The sequence below is a fragment of the Arachis ipaensis genome, chromosome B04, assembly GCF_000816755.2.
Source record: "Arachis ipaensis cultivar K30076 chromosome B04, Araip1.1, whole genome shotgun sequence".
In the NCBI taxonomy this organism is placed as follows: Eukaryota; Viridiplantae; Streptophyta; class Magnoliopsida; order Fabales; family Fabaceae; genus Arachis; species Arachis ipaensis.
The window spans coordinates 120,726,502-120,743,178 of NC_029788.2; the positions used below are offsets into that span (position 1 = coordinate 120,726,502).

General features: G+C 33.4%; 2 protein-coding genes across 4 annotated transcripts; both read right to left on the reverse strand.

Moving 5' to 3' along the window:
• Nucleotides 2,093–6,213, reverse strand: LOC107635089 (probable E3 ubiquitin-protein ligase RHB1A). 2 transcript variants are annotated; one of them, XM_016338453.2, is made up of 5 exons: nt 6,042–6,213; nt 5,031–5,151; nt 3,835–4,213; nt 3,546–3,655; nt 2,093–2,598 (listed from the first exon to the last, which is right to left on the reverse strand). In XM_016338453.2, exons 2-5 carry the CDS (start codon nt 5,091–5,093, stop codon nt 2,584–2,586), a joined length of 567 nt encoding a protein of 188 aa, XP_016193939.1. In that variant the 5' UTR covers nt 5,094–5,151; nt 6,042–6,213; the 3' UTR covers nt 2,093–2,583. The 2 variants fall into 2 exon arrangements, with proteins under 2 accessions (XP_016193939.1, XP_020977498.1); XM_021121839.1 differs by having other exon boundaries at nt 5,031–5,154; nt 6,042–6,212.
• LOC107635088 lies at nt 8,634–15,564 on the reverse strand. 2 transcript variants are annotated; one of them, XM_016338452.2, is made up of 14 exons: nt 15,165–15,564; nt 14,522–14,580; nt 14,165–14,282; nt 13,701–13,774; nt 12,969–13,037; nt 12,249–12,839; nt 11,519–12,054; nt 11,301–11,365; nt 11,126–11,205; nt 10,714–10,818; nt 10,253–10,392; nt 10,020–10,148; nt 9,620–9,772; nt 8,634–9,369 (listed from the first exon to the last, which is right to left on the reverse strand). In XM_016338452.2, the coding sequence occupies exons 1-14, from the start codon at nt 15,349–15,351 to the stop codon at nt 9,231–9,233; spliced, it is 2,445 nt and encodes an 814-aa protein (XP_016193938.1). In that variant the 5' UTR covers nt 15,352–15,564; the 3' UTR covers nt 8,634–9,230. The 2 variants fall into 2 exon arrangements, with proteins under 2 accessions (XP_016193938.1, XP_016193937.1); XM_016338451.2 differs by having other exon boundaries at nt 11,283–11,365.

Genomic DNA, 16,677 nt, shown 5'->3' on the forward strand with positions numbered 1-16,677 from the left:
CTCTCCATTATTATTGATAAATATTATCTTATTTCTTAATTTTTGGTATAATACAATTAAATATTATTTGTTTTGCTTAATTTTTATTTATTTATTACGTTACTATTGAAATATAAATTAATCCTTATACTTTAATAGCTTTTGTTCAGATCAATAGGAGTAAATCCTCCAATATCCATCTATCGAAAACCACAACTAATAAGTCGCACAAAAGATTAGTCCCTCAATTTACCCTCTAAAATTTGAATTGTCCTATTTAATTTTTAAACTTTGCGAGTGTGACTCATGTTAGTTCTGAAGTAATTTCTGACGCACAAACATTAGACATTAAGGCGGTGTTTGGTTGATGTTTATGTCCCATTGAGACATGGACAGACATGGACACGGTAACACATATCTACTATTTGGTTTGGTGAGACATAGATTTTTAAAAGATACGGAAAGACACGAAAATATTAAATTTGTGTACCTCCAATTAAAAGTGTCCGCGGATCGAATCGGATCGGATATGGCCGAAAATTTGATCCGATCCGCACAATTTTCATCGGATCGGATCGGATATGATATCTGCACTTTTTAGTGTCGGATCGGATATCGGATATGTCCGTGTAATTAAACCTTCTCTTTTTAATCATATTTCTATGTAAAAAAATTCGATAAAAATATTTTTTTCATACTTTTAAACTTATTTATTTCTAAAATATTTTTAATCAAAAATTTTTTATTTTTTTTAAGAAAAATTATATATTTAATATTTGAATTATAATTTAAGATGATATTAGTATTAGAAGAAATAAAAATGCAATGGTGATGATATGCAATGTTTGGAATAATGGGTATACAGTGATGGAGGTAAATTTTGTGGTTGAATGAAGGGTAATTCAGTCTTTTTTAAAAATACGTGTCTTGTTCCTTATTTTTACCAAATACAATACATAGACACAAATATTTTATGTCCATATCTTTAGTGTCTGTGTCTTTATGTTTATATCTCATCATATACACAACCAAACGGAGCCTAAAAAAACGCTGACGTGGACAACCGGATGCTATCTACTCTGTAAAACGTCGTTTTGCCGTGATATTAATTGAAACTTTTCGTCTCAAAACAAGTGATTTCTCATCGTTTTTTTCGCTATTGGAGCTAGGACCGCACATGCATCGGATAATATCCGCATATCCGCGGTAATTATCCGCATCCGATCCAAATTTTGTGGATATTATCCGATCCGCAGAGCCATCGGATCCGATCCGCATTATGGTAGGATCGGATTGCGGATTTGGCAGTGATATCCGCGGATCCGATCCGCAAATCCGCATATCCGCACATCACATATAAATAGCATAGTTTAAAAAAGGTTTAATTACTCTGTTGGTCCCTATAGTTTCGCAAAATTTTCAATTAGGTCCCTATACTTTTTTTTCTTTTAATTGAGTCCTTGCACTAATTTTTTTTTAATTGGGTCCATACACTTTTTTTTCCTTTTATTTAGATCCCTGTACCAATTCTTTTTTTTTAGTTGAGTCCCTATAAAATTAAGTCAATTACTACTAAAAGAGACTTAATTGAAAAAAAAAATTGGTGTAAAGACCCAATTAAAAAGAAAAAAAATATAAGGACCTAATTGAAAATTTTACGAAACTATAGGGACTAACAGAGTAATTAAACCTTTAAAAAAATAAACCTAAATATGATATGAATTTTAGTGTGTTATTTTATAAATTTTATGATATCTTGTTTTTTATCTTTTATGTTGTACTTCGACTTAGAATAATTAAACTTAAATTTTGTGTTATTATTTTTTTTTTATTATTCAAGAGAACTTTTATTGATAATATTTTAGAATTAAATATGTTTAAACAGGTGAAAAATAAATTTCTTTTTGTAAAAATAGCCAAATGGAATTTGAAAACATTTTTTTTAATTATGCGGATATACCCGATATCCGATCCGATGCGATCCACTCCGATGAGTGCCGTGCGGATCAGATAGAATTTTAGGCTATATCCGATCCTATCCGTGTGCAGCCCTAATTGGAGCGCAATAACAAAAATTGCATAATAATAATAATAATAATAATGAGAAAGAGAGAGAGAAGTTCATTCTTACTCTCTAATTACGGGAAAAGGGACTTATGTATACAAGAAAATATTCAATATCCACCGAGATATATACACGAAAATGTAAATGTACGGAGACAGGTTTACAAAACCAACATGCATATTTTTTCCCCAAAAATAAAACACCAAAGAGAAAATAAATAAATACTTATGAATTCTTAAACACAAAAAGCAGCCATCACTTAAACATTTACCTTGGAATCTTGAGCATTGCTTCATTCTTTCACTACCTAATAATAATAATATGCAACTTCCATACCTAAAGGAATTGCTTTTAATTCTTTCTGAACCTCATTTTTCTCATGATGGCCTACTAACTAAAGTAATGTCTTCTGTCAAAGCATGGTAAATTGAAATTGAATCTGTATCTACCATCACCTAGCCATGAACTCGTCTATCTTCCTCGGATTTAGCAAGTTTTGATCTTTAAAATTGAAACAATTAATTCCCGTGTGCGTCTCATCAAAATATCATTTCCTGTAACATGGAAGAATATGATCATTTCGCACCAAATCATAACTGGTTGATGACAAAAGTATACCCTCTTCGTTTCACAATACCTGAGGTACATTTGTAAATTAATGTGTTCGGATACAAAATATCTAAATACAATTTGTACCCAAATTTCCAAAGTGCCATTTTGTGGAAGAGTAATGTTAGGTAACTAACCTTTTTTGGCCAATATTAGCCAAATTTTTTAAAATATTTTACTTATCTTCAATTCGAGACACTAAATCATAAATCTTTAACCCTGCATCCTAAATTATAAATCCTAAATTCTAAAATTGGCTAGTATTAGCTAACTAAAAGTTGGTTCAATATACTTTTTCTTTGTAGAAAGGAGGGATAACTATTTTACGATCAACACAACAAACAATAGCAACTAGTTGGAAATATCATAAAGAGTGTTGCGGAACTACTTCATTTCTTCATTCTTTGAAACCATATATTTTGTAAGACAAAACTATTAAGTAGCGTTTGGAAGAGAGACAGAGTGAGATTGAGACTGAGAGACAGAGACTATAATAAATTTCAGTATTATGTTTGGTGTAAAGTGGGAGATAGAGACTTAAATAAGAATGAAACTCCAATTTAATGTGCACAAAGGGTAAAGTTGAAATTAATTAATTGAAATAAGGGTATTTTAGGTATAAAATGCTATTAAAGTTTCGGTCTCCGTCCCCAAAAGTTTCAGTTTCCTGTATCCTCACTTTTTAGAGGTACTGAAATACTGAAATTTTGAAGACGGAGAGAGAAATTTTAGTACCAGGCCAACAAATATGATACTGAGTCCCAGTCTCCATTCCAGTACCTCAAAACAATCGCTACCTTAAAGAGCACTTAGCATGATTATTGCATTTGTGGGAAATCAGCCTGGAAACATTCCTTGTCATGAACATATGAAATTGACACAAAAAACTAACCTGATCGCATATCGGGCAGGAGTCACTTCTTTCCATCCACTCAAGAATGCAAGACAGGTGAAAGTGGTGCTCGCATTTCGTCAGATTTTTGGGATTCTCAACATCATATTCTGCATTAAAAGTGCCAGAAAAGGGAAAAAAGACAAGCAAATTATTGGTTTATGCGGGTGCGCATGCGTGTGCTTGTTTCATTGTCAAAGCAAGAGAACTTTTCCTTCTGATTTTCATGGCCTAAACAAGGAAAATATAGCTTAGAATGATTAACTTTCCATCAAGTTTCCGACCATACCTTCGAGACAAATTGGACAAACATCCTCTTCTTCTGTCAGTAATACTTGAGTCTGATTTGATTTTAATAGCTCTGCCTTCTTGGGAGATATAGGCTCAGAATTTTCTTGAGCTTTAACTTTACTTTCTGCTTCTTCGAGATCTTCTCGTGCAATTAAAGTCTCGAAACTACTACCACTAACGGTTTCTCTACCAGACTCAGAATCTGTTGATGCAGAACCTCCAAAGACCACATCATAAGGCAGAGGCGCAGGAGGCGGCTGGAAAGTATCGGGTGTGGACGCATCCAGGTTTAAGCCAATCAGCAATCCAGCAGTGAGTGAAGCAGCAGAAGCATCATTAGAGGTTAACAACTCGCGCTCCTCCAAAGTTGGCGGGCACTGAAAATGGTAGTTTTTCAGTTTCAAATCATAAACTCCAAGCAAATACTAGAATAGAGATATAGAAAGAACAAAATAGTGATTCTTTTAAATACAGTAGTTTCAAATCATAAACTCAAACCAACCTATTAATCTAACAAAATACATCAATAGCTAGTGAAAATAATGATTCTTGTATGGGGGTATTAGCCCCTAAAATTTATTCTCTACTTACAATTTACACCTTGAAATTAATCATTGTACGAGTTAGTCCATGAATTGACAAAACTCGTATCAACTCGGTCGCTCTAAGGGACTAAATTGAGATATAGAAAGAATTGAGTTAATAGAGTTTTACAAATTCATGGACTAATTTGTGCAATAACTGAATTTTGGAGACGAAACTGCAAGCGAAGAATAACTTAATAGCAGAACCGTACATTATTTGATGCAAGGGTGCAGCTATAGCATGCCAATCAGTTCCCTTGGAAAAAGCTTACTGATCAAAACAACAATGAAGGTAAGCATGATTAAGTTCGGAATTCTTTTCATGACTACATGTTGGTTGCTTAAGAGGATTTTTTATTTTTAATTTTTTAAAAAGGGGACAAATAACTAAGAGAAAGAACAAAAAACTTAAAGGATAGTGCAATCTAGATGAGATGAGTAGCATCAAACTATCAATGTAAACACTATTTATCATCATAAATTTACTTCCGTAATCGGCCAAAAGCGTATAAGGAAATAAGCTGCATGCTAAAAGCAACATTACTAGATCAGATACCATATGAGCTACATACACTACGAATCCTGTAAGAAAAGGGCGAAAATTACTAACATAGTAATAAACTGGTGTTCCATGCAGATGAGGTTTTCTGGCAGAACAACAGCAACCTCCCATTTTCCAGTCCTTGTTTCTAATATTTAATCAAAACTACTTTTGATTGCCTCATTCTCTTCTGCTACGTCGCATCAAACGGAGATCGATCAGAGTTCACCAAACTTTATACATAAGGTTTTGATATAACAATCCAAAAATGGTATTCAAGGTGAATTAACAACAGAAATGAACTCATACTTTTCATAAAGACACAATAACATCAATGATAAGCATAAACACTGCAGAAACAAACACAGTGTAATCATTTCGGTTTTGGCTCCTTTAAAGAACAGATTATTCTTTAGAGAGTAAAGTGCAGCATCTGAACTGTTGACAAGAAAATCAATGACCTCAAATTTAATAAACAGAATTTTAATCAGCAGTTTCAGATGAGTGGTTTCTTCAAAATCTGTGACACTTAAACTAATCAGAGGACTTCCATAGAAATTATTCATTCATACATATACACATCATCACAGAGTTGCTAGAGATACAAATTCCTTATCCAACAGCTTCAATCCTCATCCCAGTTACAGATTCCTATGATTGGCATGTAAATTCCAACCAAAACTAAAACTTTAGAAACAACAAAACAACCCACAGGGTCAATTAAAGTATTAAACCAAATAACATGAAAAGAAAAAGAGTATATAGAAGCAATCAAAGAATAGCAGCACCCAAAATTCACCTTCAGACAAATATAAAACAGAGCAAAACACCACACAAACCCCCAAAAAAACCACCCCTTTTCACAGAGCAAGAAATAGGTTAGAATCCATGAACCACCACAATCAATTCAAGAATGAAACCCCATTTACACACCAAAAAGTAAAAGAAGCAAACAAACAAACAAACAAGTGGTTTGTGGCCAGCAGTTACACACACTCCATGAATAAAAAAAACTGTCAAAAGTGAAAAGGGGTGGCCAAAAAAATTGATATAGAAAGCACCAAAAGAAAAGAAGCTTACCCTTTTGGAAGGGAAGGGAAGGGAAGGGAAGGAGAGAAAGGTGAGAGGAATTGGGTAGCAGGAAAAAAGGGTTGAGGTTGGAAGGTTGAGAAAGGTGGCTTTTTTTCTGTGTATCTTTCTTCTCTTTGTATACACTTGTTTGTTTTGTTCTCTTCACATTCACTCAGTACACAGTTACAAGGTAAAGTACATTAACATTGTATCAGATTGAGTTACATAATTGTCACATACTATCAATACATGAATAAATAAATAATAAATGGATTATGTATTTCAGATAAAACTCTAAGAAATTCACGAAGTGGAGTGTCTTTCATCATCATTCATCAATAAAATAAATAATAAACAAATAAATAAACTCCAATTCAGCCTGCAATTTGTGGTGGTTAATCTTCTAAACATCTTGTTTGAATTTATAATCTTATGTTCAATTTTTCATCTGCTTTTTTCAGTACCCCTTAACAGTAACTAATAGTCTTATTAGTTTTGCCAAAAAATAACAACTTAATAATTGAAATTTTACATAAAAATTCAATTATATATCTTTACATAAGCAAAATAAATAGTGTTTTATCCTTTTATTAGACACTATTTTGAAATATAAGCATGCCATTGTAATAATATTAGTTTTTCTTTTAAAAAAAAAAAGAATACTATGTTCTTGTTTAATTAACTAGTAACAATGAATGTAACTTTCAATATGATGTCCTAATCATTTCTCTGTTTTCCCCCTCATTATTCTATATCATTATTTTACGCGTTTTATCATATTAAATGTAACAATTAATGAATGTGCAAATAATAAATTATTATTATTATTATTATTATTATTATTATTATTTTGAGTACATAGCTGACCAAATAAATCTTTTAAAAAATGCTTCTCGTAGAATCTACAAATTTCAGTAAGGTCTGGCCTCTGTATCGAATATATTACACCTCGACACAAAAATCTCAACCACTTATTTATGCCATGGTGTAATTTTCCATAAGACTTTTGTGTCTATCATTTTCAAATTAAATATTAAATAACATTCTAATTCTGTTTATGGCTACTTTTTGTTAAAAGCACTCTTCTTGTTATATAGGTGCATCTCTTATGCGGCCATGATTTTTCCATTTCTTTGCAAATGAAGGAGTTATCATTAAAGTCAACTCTTTTAATATTTCAACATTTTTAGCTGCTGGCCAAACATTAATAAAAATGTGAATATAGAATTCAAATAAATTGAAAAACATATTTTATTTGGTAGAGTAATATTATTTGTCCTTGTCATGAATATACTTTTCTTATTAATTCATTTTATTTGTTTGACAACTTCTCTAAAAAATATTCTTATATCACATATCATATTTATTATGTTTTACATTGTCTAAAATTAAAAGTCTGATAATTTTTATAAATATGAGACAATCCTTAGTTCCTTACCTCTTGAGCTAATTTTTGGAATAAGTTAGATTTATTTAATTTTTTATAATATTGACGATAATAAACTCATTCATTCATAAATATGAAATGTATTTTGTTGCTTTTGGCTGTATTTAAATATTTGAGGAAGCATTTAATTTTGTCACAAGTTAGAAGCAAATTTAGTATCATTTTTCACTAAGTAATATAATACTTAAGCAAATATTTTACTGTTAAAGAATTTATTAGGCAGCTTTTTTATTTGGAATTTGGAGGGTGAGCAATATAATTGGTTGATAAGAAAGTTGTTCAACGCCCATGGATTTGGTTGGTCTGTTTCTATTTCTAATTAGAGTTTTTTAAAGACTATAACATTGTAGTGAACACGTTGTAATCCATGGAAGAACTTAAATTTTTCCTAAGATAGTAACACGATGAAAAGAGGAGAAGAAATCTATAATATTCTCAATTTTTATCATTTAATTTTTTTACTTTAATTTTTTTAAAACTATATAAATTTAAATTAATTTTTTTGAATTTGTTCACACAATTATATTTACCTTATATTATGGGAATTGATAAGGTTTTGGTGCATATAATTTTGTTTCTAAAATATTCTTTGACATATATATTCATAAAAAAATAGTTTTTTATAATTTCTAAAATTTGAACATAAAACACCTTAGCTATATATAGTAATCTCAAATTTATTATCTTGTATATATTTAATAAATAAAAATAAATTAATAGTCAAATTTGTACCTGTTAATACACTAGTACTTATATCATTAAAGTTTGTTCACAAAATACATTGGTAGTTATTTTGCATTTAACTGTAAGGATAATAATATTAAGTCAGGTTTCAAATAATTTGAAATAAGACGGAAAAAAAAAGTTAACAACGACATTGATGTTTATTCCAAATAATTGGGACTAAAATAATATTTTCCCAAATTTTACATTTAATGTATTCAAAGAATATGAAAACTAATTTGTAATTTACAAAAATAATTTCCCTCCCTATCTCAATTAAATTTGACATTAAAAGTAATCTAATACTTCTTTTGAAAATTATCTCAACTGATTGCGCACATCTTAATATCAAGTTGAATATTTCATATTTGAGAGCCTTACATTCTAACTAAGCTGAGATATAATAACATTATTATAAACATTTAGTGAAGAGTTAAATAGAACACATAGAACACTAGTTGATTGAGACACTTAGCATGAAGTTTCATACTACACCTCTTACACAATTGCTTTAATCTTATACAATTCAAAGACAATTTATGTCCTGAATAATAATCACATCATATGAACAAATCCCATTTTACAAAAAATTATCCCTTGCTTGTATTATATCCTATAAAAGAATGATAGAAAACAAACCTTATGCTGAAGAGAATTTACATGACACTTTTCTTTGCTTTAATCACTGTTATTGGCCTCAGAACTCACAAGTCACACTCCTAGAATGATTTCAAGTCAGCAGCTATATATATATATATTCCTCTTATCTAATAGAGGCAGCCACAAATTTTTGTGCCACCAACTCACCTTAACACAAAAATACTAAGATCTTAAAAGATCACCTTATTCTCTTTTCTACACAACTATCCCATACTCTCTCCGTTTAAGAATAACTGTTATATTGATAAATTTGGTACATCGAAATGTTAATGTATCTGGACTCCAGGTACCACCAGATATATTAACTTTCCGATGTATAATTTATCAATGCTGACAATTATTCATGGACGGAGGGATTATACGTTATTCTAACCACTTCTTGGAAGCGAATTCTGATGAGTCAGCTCATAGTTTCCATTTGCTGGTAGATGATTCTCACTATCCACAATATTTGCCTTTGAACAAAGGAAGAAGAAAGAAGATGTATATATTGTAATATGCCAAAAGCTGTAAACATTTCAAAAGAGTGCAACACATGAGATAGAGAAGATAGAAAGAAAGAAATAACACATGTTGAGATTATTGTTGTAGTTTCTATGCACTGTTAGTATAAAACTCTTTTACACTGACATCTGATCAATTGTTTCTATGCCAACTATCTAAAAAAGGAAATTTTATCTATGTGATAGTACTTGATTGGATGTTAGTATAAAAGAGTTTTACGTTGACAGTGCATAAAAATTGAAGTCTGATATACCTATGCCAGAACCAGTAGTTTTCACTAGTTTCAAGTGTCCAGCTTACTGCTGCCATGGCCAATGCAGCAAAACCGGCCATAGCATACGCCAAATTGTACCGTCTCAGAAGTGTCCTGACAAGACTAATGATCCATGTCTTTATGGTTTGAAAACTGCAGTGAAAATTCATCATTAGTACTCTTCTAGTCACAAGTAAATCTCATCAACCGTCGGCACAAGATGTTCACATGTTAATCTTAAAGCACACACAAGGTGAACAGTTAAACGCATCTGTGATCACTCATGAATACGAAGCCGAATAGAAGCAATGGGATATATTATTTGTTAATGGGAAACATGCCTTGAGCACCAAGCAATTGCACGCGAAACAAATCTACTATCCAAAGTATGGAGACTCACCTGAGATGTAAATTCAATGGGAATCGAACTGGAATTGAAAGGGATCTATACTTTGTTGAGATCTCTATCAACCATCCAATAAGAAGACCAAGAGCACCAATCACAATAACAACAAGAATATTGGAAGACCTGCATCATTCCACATAGTAAGCACAAAAAAGGCAAAGCATCTTTAACGGGAGCGGGTTTTGCGTGCACGTGTTCTCATGTTCTTATTCCACTAGTTCAAATACCTGGTTGCTTTTGTTGCTGCCAATAGGGCTGTAAGGATAGCAATAACTGTGTGGATTGCTCTCTTAAATACTTCATCAATGGTAGCAAGATAAAGAAAAGTGCTAATCACAGCCATGAAGGAGAGCCAAAAGTCCATGAACTGACACGAGTAAAGCGAAAGTTAGTCCATCAAGGATTAGTTCAAATCCATTCGAAAAAATAATTTGATCTACGGATAACATCATTGAGGTAAAGCCAGAAGCCAGGTAATTCATTACCTATTTGGAAACTACAAGTGACTCCAACGGCTCAAGACCAAACGAGACACAGATTGCTTAAAACAACTAAATTTCTAAGAAAATCAAGAGGTTATTGATGCTTGTACCAATAATGTGAGCAGTGCACCAGTCTCATTTTCAAAAGCTTTCTTTTTATATATTTTCGGAAAGAATCAAAGGAATATTGGCAGCAGAGTCCTAACCTGTAGGACATTATAGCTTAATGCACACCAGGTACCAACATCACATGCATGATATAGTCCACTTGAAATTCCACTGGATGTGAATAAAACCCATTCTGCTAATGCCTGCATAAACAAGTTATTGATTTCGTAACACACAGAAGTCTATATAATAATGAATAACCTGTTTTGTTGCTTATTTAAATCATCCTCAAATTAAAAGAAAATCACCGTGTCAACACAAATAAAAGGAGTGCTTTGTCCTCAACATGTAACTGAACAAAAAGATTTGATGACGTTCTTTAGCATTGCTAACTGAACAAAGTCGTCAAACCTTTAATTTTAATTTTTTTTTTTTTTATTTATGAACTGTGTGTTAATCTAAACTAGAAGGAGAAAAGAAAGAGTTGACAAGAGTATGGGAAAGAACAACCTTCTTCCTAAGGGCCCAATAGGCAGGAAGTATGGCTGCAGCATTCGAGACAATGAGAAAAATTGATTGTCGAACATGTCCTACAGAAACGATAGCCATGGAATCAGATAAAAAATAACACTACAATGAAAGGAAAGGAAAATGCAAATAGTTGAACCTTGATACAAGCAAGCACCTTGATGAGTTACAATTTCAATGCTACAGTCAAAGCCTCCATGGTTTCGATCACAAGAGCAGAAGCTGAGTCAAGAAAATAAACAAGTAGAATGGTAAATTCCTTAGTAAGTTGGAGAACAAATGCATAAGATACAATGTCTCGGTCATTACAAGGAATTTTATGGTTTCAGTTTAGCAATTTAAAGAAAAAACAGATTGAGAAGGGCTTAAATAAACCTGTATGATGTCAATCCGCTAGCATCAAAAGAGAATTTACATTCGCCGTGGGAGGAACAATGCTTTGGGCACCGTTCAAGCGAAATTGACATGATAGTTGGCCCCTTTAAAGAATCATTGCTGGTATTAACATGTCTTAGACCAAATCCCCAAGTTCCTTCTCTAGCATACATAATATAAAAATCAGCCTTGTCATCCCTTGAATCATAGAGCTTGAAAAACATGGATGAATCACTTCTCCTTGTCTTGTTCACATAATAATAATCCCAGCTAACAAGCGACGGCAATCCACCAAATCGAGCATATATTTCATAATTGATCTTGACATCCGAGGAAAGCTGAACATGAATATTTCCTCCGGCTCCACCGCGAGGTATGTCCAAAAGAAAGAAAGTCCAAATGTTATCTGGTTGTCCATTGTATGATGAGTTGCTTAAAAGTGGCTCGAGAGGGAAGTTTGCCGAATCATGTGATGCTCCGCCACTGACCGGTAAGTAGTACGATTCAAACGGGGTTGGACCTCTCCTTACAAATGTCTGCAGAGAACCATTCTCATCTCATCAATTAACTCATTCCTGCGTGTAATTATCTTCAAGCATCAAGATATAGAACTGATTGTATAGCACAAGGAGTTCTAAAAGTTTATTATTATCATTTCAAAAGATAACAATCAAGGTGACACAGCTCAAAAACAAAAACAGAGGCAAAGAGAGACACTTGCAAACTCTACCTGGAGCATGTAGCTATTCATTGTACAATTTGGCCCACCTTTCCCAAAAGGGCATTGAAGCAGATGTGACACCATTGAATAGCAAACTCCAGCATTGCTGTCCCGAGTCGTCGTAAGATTGACAGGTACTATACTAATGTACCACCGACCAATTAGTGGAGAATGTATAACCAATGGAACTTTATTTAAATCACTGGTATAATCATACAAAGTTGCCGAAGGCATTGCACCGTGTCGAACAAAACACATTAAATGAACATCATTTGCAGCAGAACTGCTATTCAAAGATGTAGTGTTGAATCTGACATCTTTTACTGTAAAGGTAAGTTCTTCTGCCACATTCATTATATCCAAGGAGAAGAAGTTTGGTACACCTTCATGACCACAAAACATTTTAAAACTACTCCTGCAGGTCACAACATTCTCCATTACTGCCGTGTTCGCCATAACCGCCAAAGCATTATAGTTACCGGAAGATGTGCATGAGAGTGGATATACTGTACTGTTACAGAAATTCCCCCTCATCATTGAATTTGCGCATGCTTCCACACTGATATTAGCAATGAAGGAGTATGCCGGACCTCGGATAATCTACAGACAGAGATCATAATTCTTCATAAGGAATGCATCAAAACCCCAGCTAAGGGAAATAGAATGAGTCGAATTAAAATATGTAAAGAATTTATTGTAGTAAGGGGACACTTAGAAAATAAATCATACCATCTTTGACTGTGTCCTTGTAGGTCCAATGCCATTGAAAAGGCCAATGTACCAAACACCTGGAGATATCTGAAATATAATTTGTCATGCATGATTATATGACATATGATATATCAATATTATGAAAAGAAAAGTGTAACTCCCTTGCAAACTAATCCTTATCCATAGCTGTTTACAAAGGAACACTTCCTAAGGACAAGACTGAGGTGGCTGCCAAGAAGTTCTTGAGGGACAAGATCTATAGCACACATGACTCCTTGGACGAGCTCATCATCATCAATTCTCTTCGCCACAAGAACCTTGTCCGCTTACTTGGTCTATATATATTGAAGTTTTATTTAGATCATTATGGATTACTTTATTGCTTCTGCTGCGTGTTATGAACACCTAGTAATCCTACAAACTAACCCTTATCCACTAATAAAATGGGGTTACAGATATAAAATTAATCTTATGCCTTCACCTAACAGTTAAAGTGTCTATATGACTGCAATTCGGAGGCTGAGTATTCCTACTCCACTTCCTTATGAAAGTCAAATTATCCATTCCTCAAGCCAAACAAGGTCAAGTTTGAGGAGCATGCAGGAAACTTGATTTAAAACTAATGATGTGCCTTAATAACTTAAGCTTTTAGGAGTGCAACCCCTCAGCAATTGGAATTCGATATCATCATAAGCATCTATGACTATGATCAAAGATATTGCTATAAGTAAAATGGAGCTACAAAAATACCTGATTGTTTGTCAATGTCATAGTGATATTTTTCTGCATTGGAAAACACTGCTCTACATCAAGACCATTTATCCCTGAAGGAAAAAGGAACAAAAAAACATTACCATAATGGAACGTTGACGCCACAAAGTTCAGGTAAGAGATGTCGTTCATTAATTTTCTTTTTGCTCGAGAAGGTAAACACAGATTGAGATACAAAAAGTGCTGGACTACTGTCAAAGTATTTGAAAGCAATGTGCAAGTGTGCGACAATAGGCCAAAAAGTAAACAGTATACATTTCTAGTTCATCATTCATTCATTACTTAATAACAAAGAAATCGCCATACACTGAAGGAAAAATTCTCAGTTTCTCATAAAATTATTAAAAATAAGTATACAAGTTCAGAGTAGAGAGAAATTAAGATGGAATTTGCATTCTCGAAGTCTGGTTTTAAGAAACAGTGTAACCAATTTTGTTGCCTACCTGAGATTGCTGAATTCGTCATTGATATGTTTAAGGCATCTGGCAGTGGAGGACTTCCATCTCTAAAGCATATGATCGGCAACATACTTTGTGAAGCCGTTTCAATTCTTGAGATATCCTGAAACAGTGTGCATACGAACAAATGAAAGAGGCAAAAAATATGCCTGAGCCCATCGATCACACAGTAAGATGGTATCTTAGAGAGCTATGATAATCAGAGAGCTATTTCATTTTAACTTTTAACCGATACAATATGAGGCATCATAAGACAAGACATCAAAATAGAATAACATGAAATGAATTCAATTAATAGTCATCATTCCTACCAACAAAGAAGTATGAACTGAATATACTTACAAGGTCTACATTTGAGTTCAATGCTATAGACAGCACAGAGAACCATGGCGGCAAGTCAACTGCAGCATGTATCACATACCAATTAAATCACCAAATCAGAAGGATTGAAGAAAAAATAAAGGTTACTCCTCACTCTTTAAACTCTCAAGTAATACTATCTTAAACGTACATTTCAATTCCCCAGAAATTATAGATCAAATGAGAAATACTGGTTCTTCCAAAACAAATAATATTGCATCCTATTTTTCAAAATTAATTTTGGTCAACAGTTAAGGCTAAATTGATAAAATACTTTCATGAGTTAAGGCTAAACTCCATAATTCTTAACTGTCTTAGTACAGTAACATGGAAAAACAGGCATGCTTAATATGATTAAATTCAATTAGAGAATTGTATAAGACTCTTCAGAATAGGTAAATTGAAGACAAAAGGGATCACTGAAGAATGATCATGATGAATCAACTAACAGAAAGAGAGAATAGAGGAAAATTGGGTTCCTACAGTTGCAAATTCAACTTTATATTACATTTCAATTCTGACCCACTAAAATTCAAACTGCAAAACGAACAAGAAGAAGAAAAAAAAAAAAAAGCAAAATTATGATCATAAAAACAAAAGGGTAAATGCTAATTGACTCACTCACCTCTGATATAACGCAAATCAAAGGGTCTGAGCCTAGTCTCAGGGTAGCTGAAGCTCGAAACAGTAAAGGTTTCGCCACTGCCACCAGCTTCATCAGTTGAAGAGAACACACAAAAGGAGCATGAAAAGAGCACAAAAACAATAAGAACCAAATTGGGTTGATACCATAGAATCAAATTGAAAGCCATGTTTTTAACTTCATATAGTTGTGCAATTTTGAGGCAATTGTTTTTCAGATCATGGAAATAGAGATGGTGGGAAGTGAGAGTGATGGAAAAGGGTATTAGAGGATTAATAAATAAAATATTAGTGAAAAATCTTTGTTGGTGAGAGTGAGAGTAAGAGTGAGAGAATGTGGTAAAATACAAGTTGGAGAATGAGAATTATGTGTCATTTAGCAAACTCAATCTAAGGTGGTTACTGGTTAAAGACCGCTAAGACATGACCATGGTTACGCGCTACAAGGAGAGTGGAATGCAAGTGTTTTTTAATTTACCAAATATTAAATAGATTAAATTAGACAATTGGACCTGTATTTTTATTAAAATTATAAATTAGTTTTTACATTTTAAAAGATTGTAATTGGTCCTTAAATAAAATTAAATTTTATAATTTAGTTTTCACCGTTCAAATAACTTTTGATTTAACAGAATATTCATCAACATATTCGTTATTTTAAACATGTAAATTGCATATGTTTAACAGTAAAGATTAATTTGTAATTTTAGTGAAAATATAGAGACTAATTGTATAATTTAACCATTTAAAAATAACTAAAAACTTTTTATATTATCTGAACCCACCCCACTTTCTCCAACTCTCTCACTCTCACTTTTTCACTTTCCAAAACAGCACCCCACCCCACTGTCCACCGTCTTGTGTGTTCTGCCTTTACATTATCACCGAACCCAACCTTCCACCCCTCCACCATCCACCATCCACCATCCACCGTCCACCATCCACCGTCCACCCGCCACCCTCCGGCCCCACCCCCAACCCTAAACACAACAACTCTCAACTGCTCACAGCATCTTCGGCGGTGGTGGAATCTTCATCGTCATCGTGCCGACTATCATTTCCGGCTTCCTCATCGTCATCGGATCTAGCTTGACGAGCCACCACCTCAAGCTCCTCCTCCTCCTCTTCATTGATCTACTGGTTGACCTACTCCTCCTCCTCGGAGCTCGAACAGCTACAGATGGCTTCGTCGGAAGTTACTTGCGACTTCGCAGGCCTCGCCATGGAACAAGAACTCTTTTGAAAAACACATGACGTTAAGAATTTTTGTGTTTGGTCAAAAACAAAAATTAGTGACAACAAGAGACAGAGAGACACGATCGGAGATGCTACCGTGGAGGGGCTGAAAAATTGCATCGTTATTGTAACGGTTAATAACGTTCTTGGCCATCAAAATTTTCTTTTGTTTCCTTAGAGAACGTCCACTATCCTTTTCTGTCTTTGTCATCTCGTTCGTCAAATTCTCCAAGGGATTTAATCCAACTAAAAAACCACCA

Coding starts and splice junctions, on each gene's coding strand:
- LOC107635089 (XM_016338453.2), bottom strand. CDS start 5,093: ATGGGAGGTTGCTGTTGTTCTGCCAGAAAACCTCATCTGCATGGAACA. Junction 4,214..5,030: donor GAACACCAGTTTATTACTAT/GTTAGTAATTTT, acceptor TACCATTTTCAG/TGCCCGCCAACTTTGGAGGA. Junction 3,656..3,834: donor TTGTCCAATTTGTCTCGAAG/GTATGGTCGGAA, acceptor CTTTTAATGCAG/AATATGATGTTGAGAATCCC.
- LOC107635088 (XM_016338451.2), bottom strand. CDS start 15,351: ATGGCTTTCAATTTGATTCTATGGTATCAACCCAATTTGGTTCTTATT. Junction 10,819..11,125: donor ATTGGGCCCTTAGGAAGAAG/GTTGTTCTTTCC, acceptor TTGTTTATGCAG/GCATTAGCAGAATGGGTTTT. Junction 10,149..10,252: donor GCAGCAACAAAAGCAACCAG/GTATTTGAACTA, acceptor GGAATGATGCAG/GTCTTCCAATATTCTTGTTG.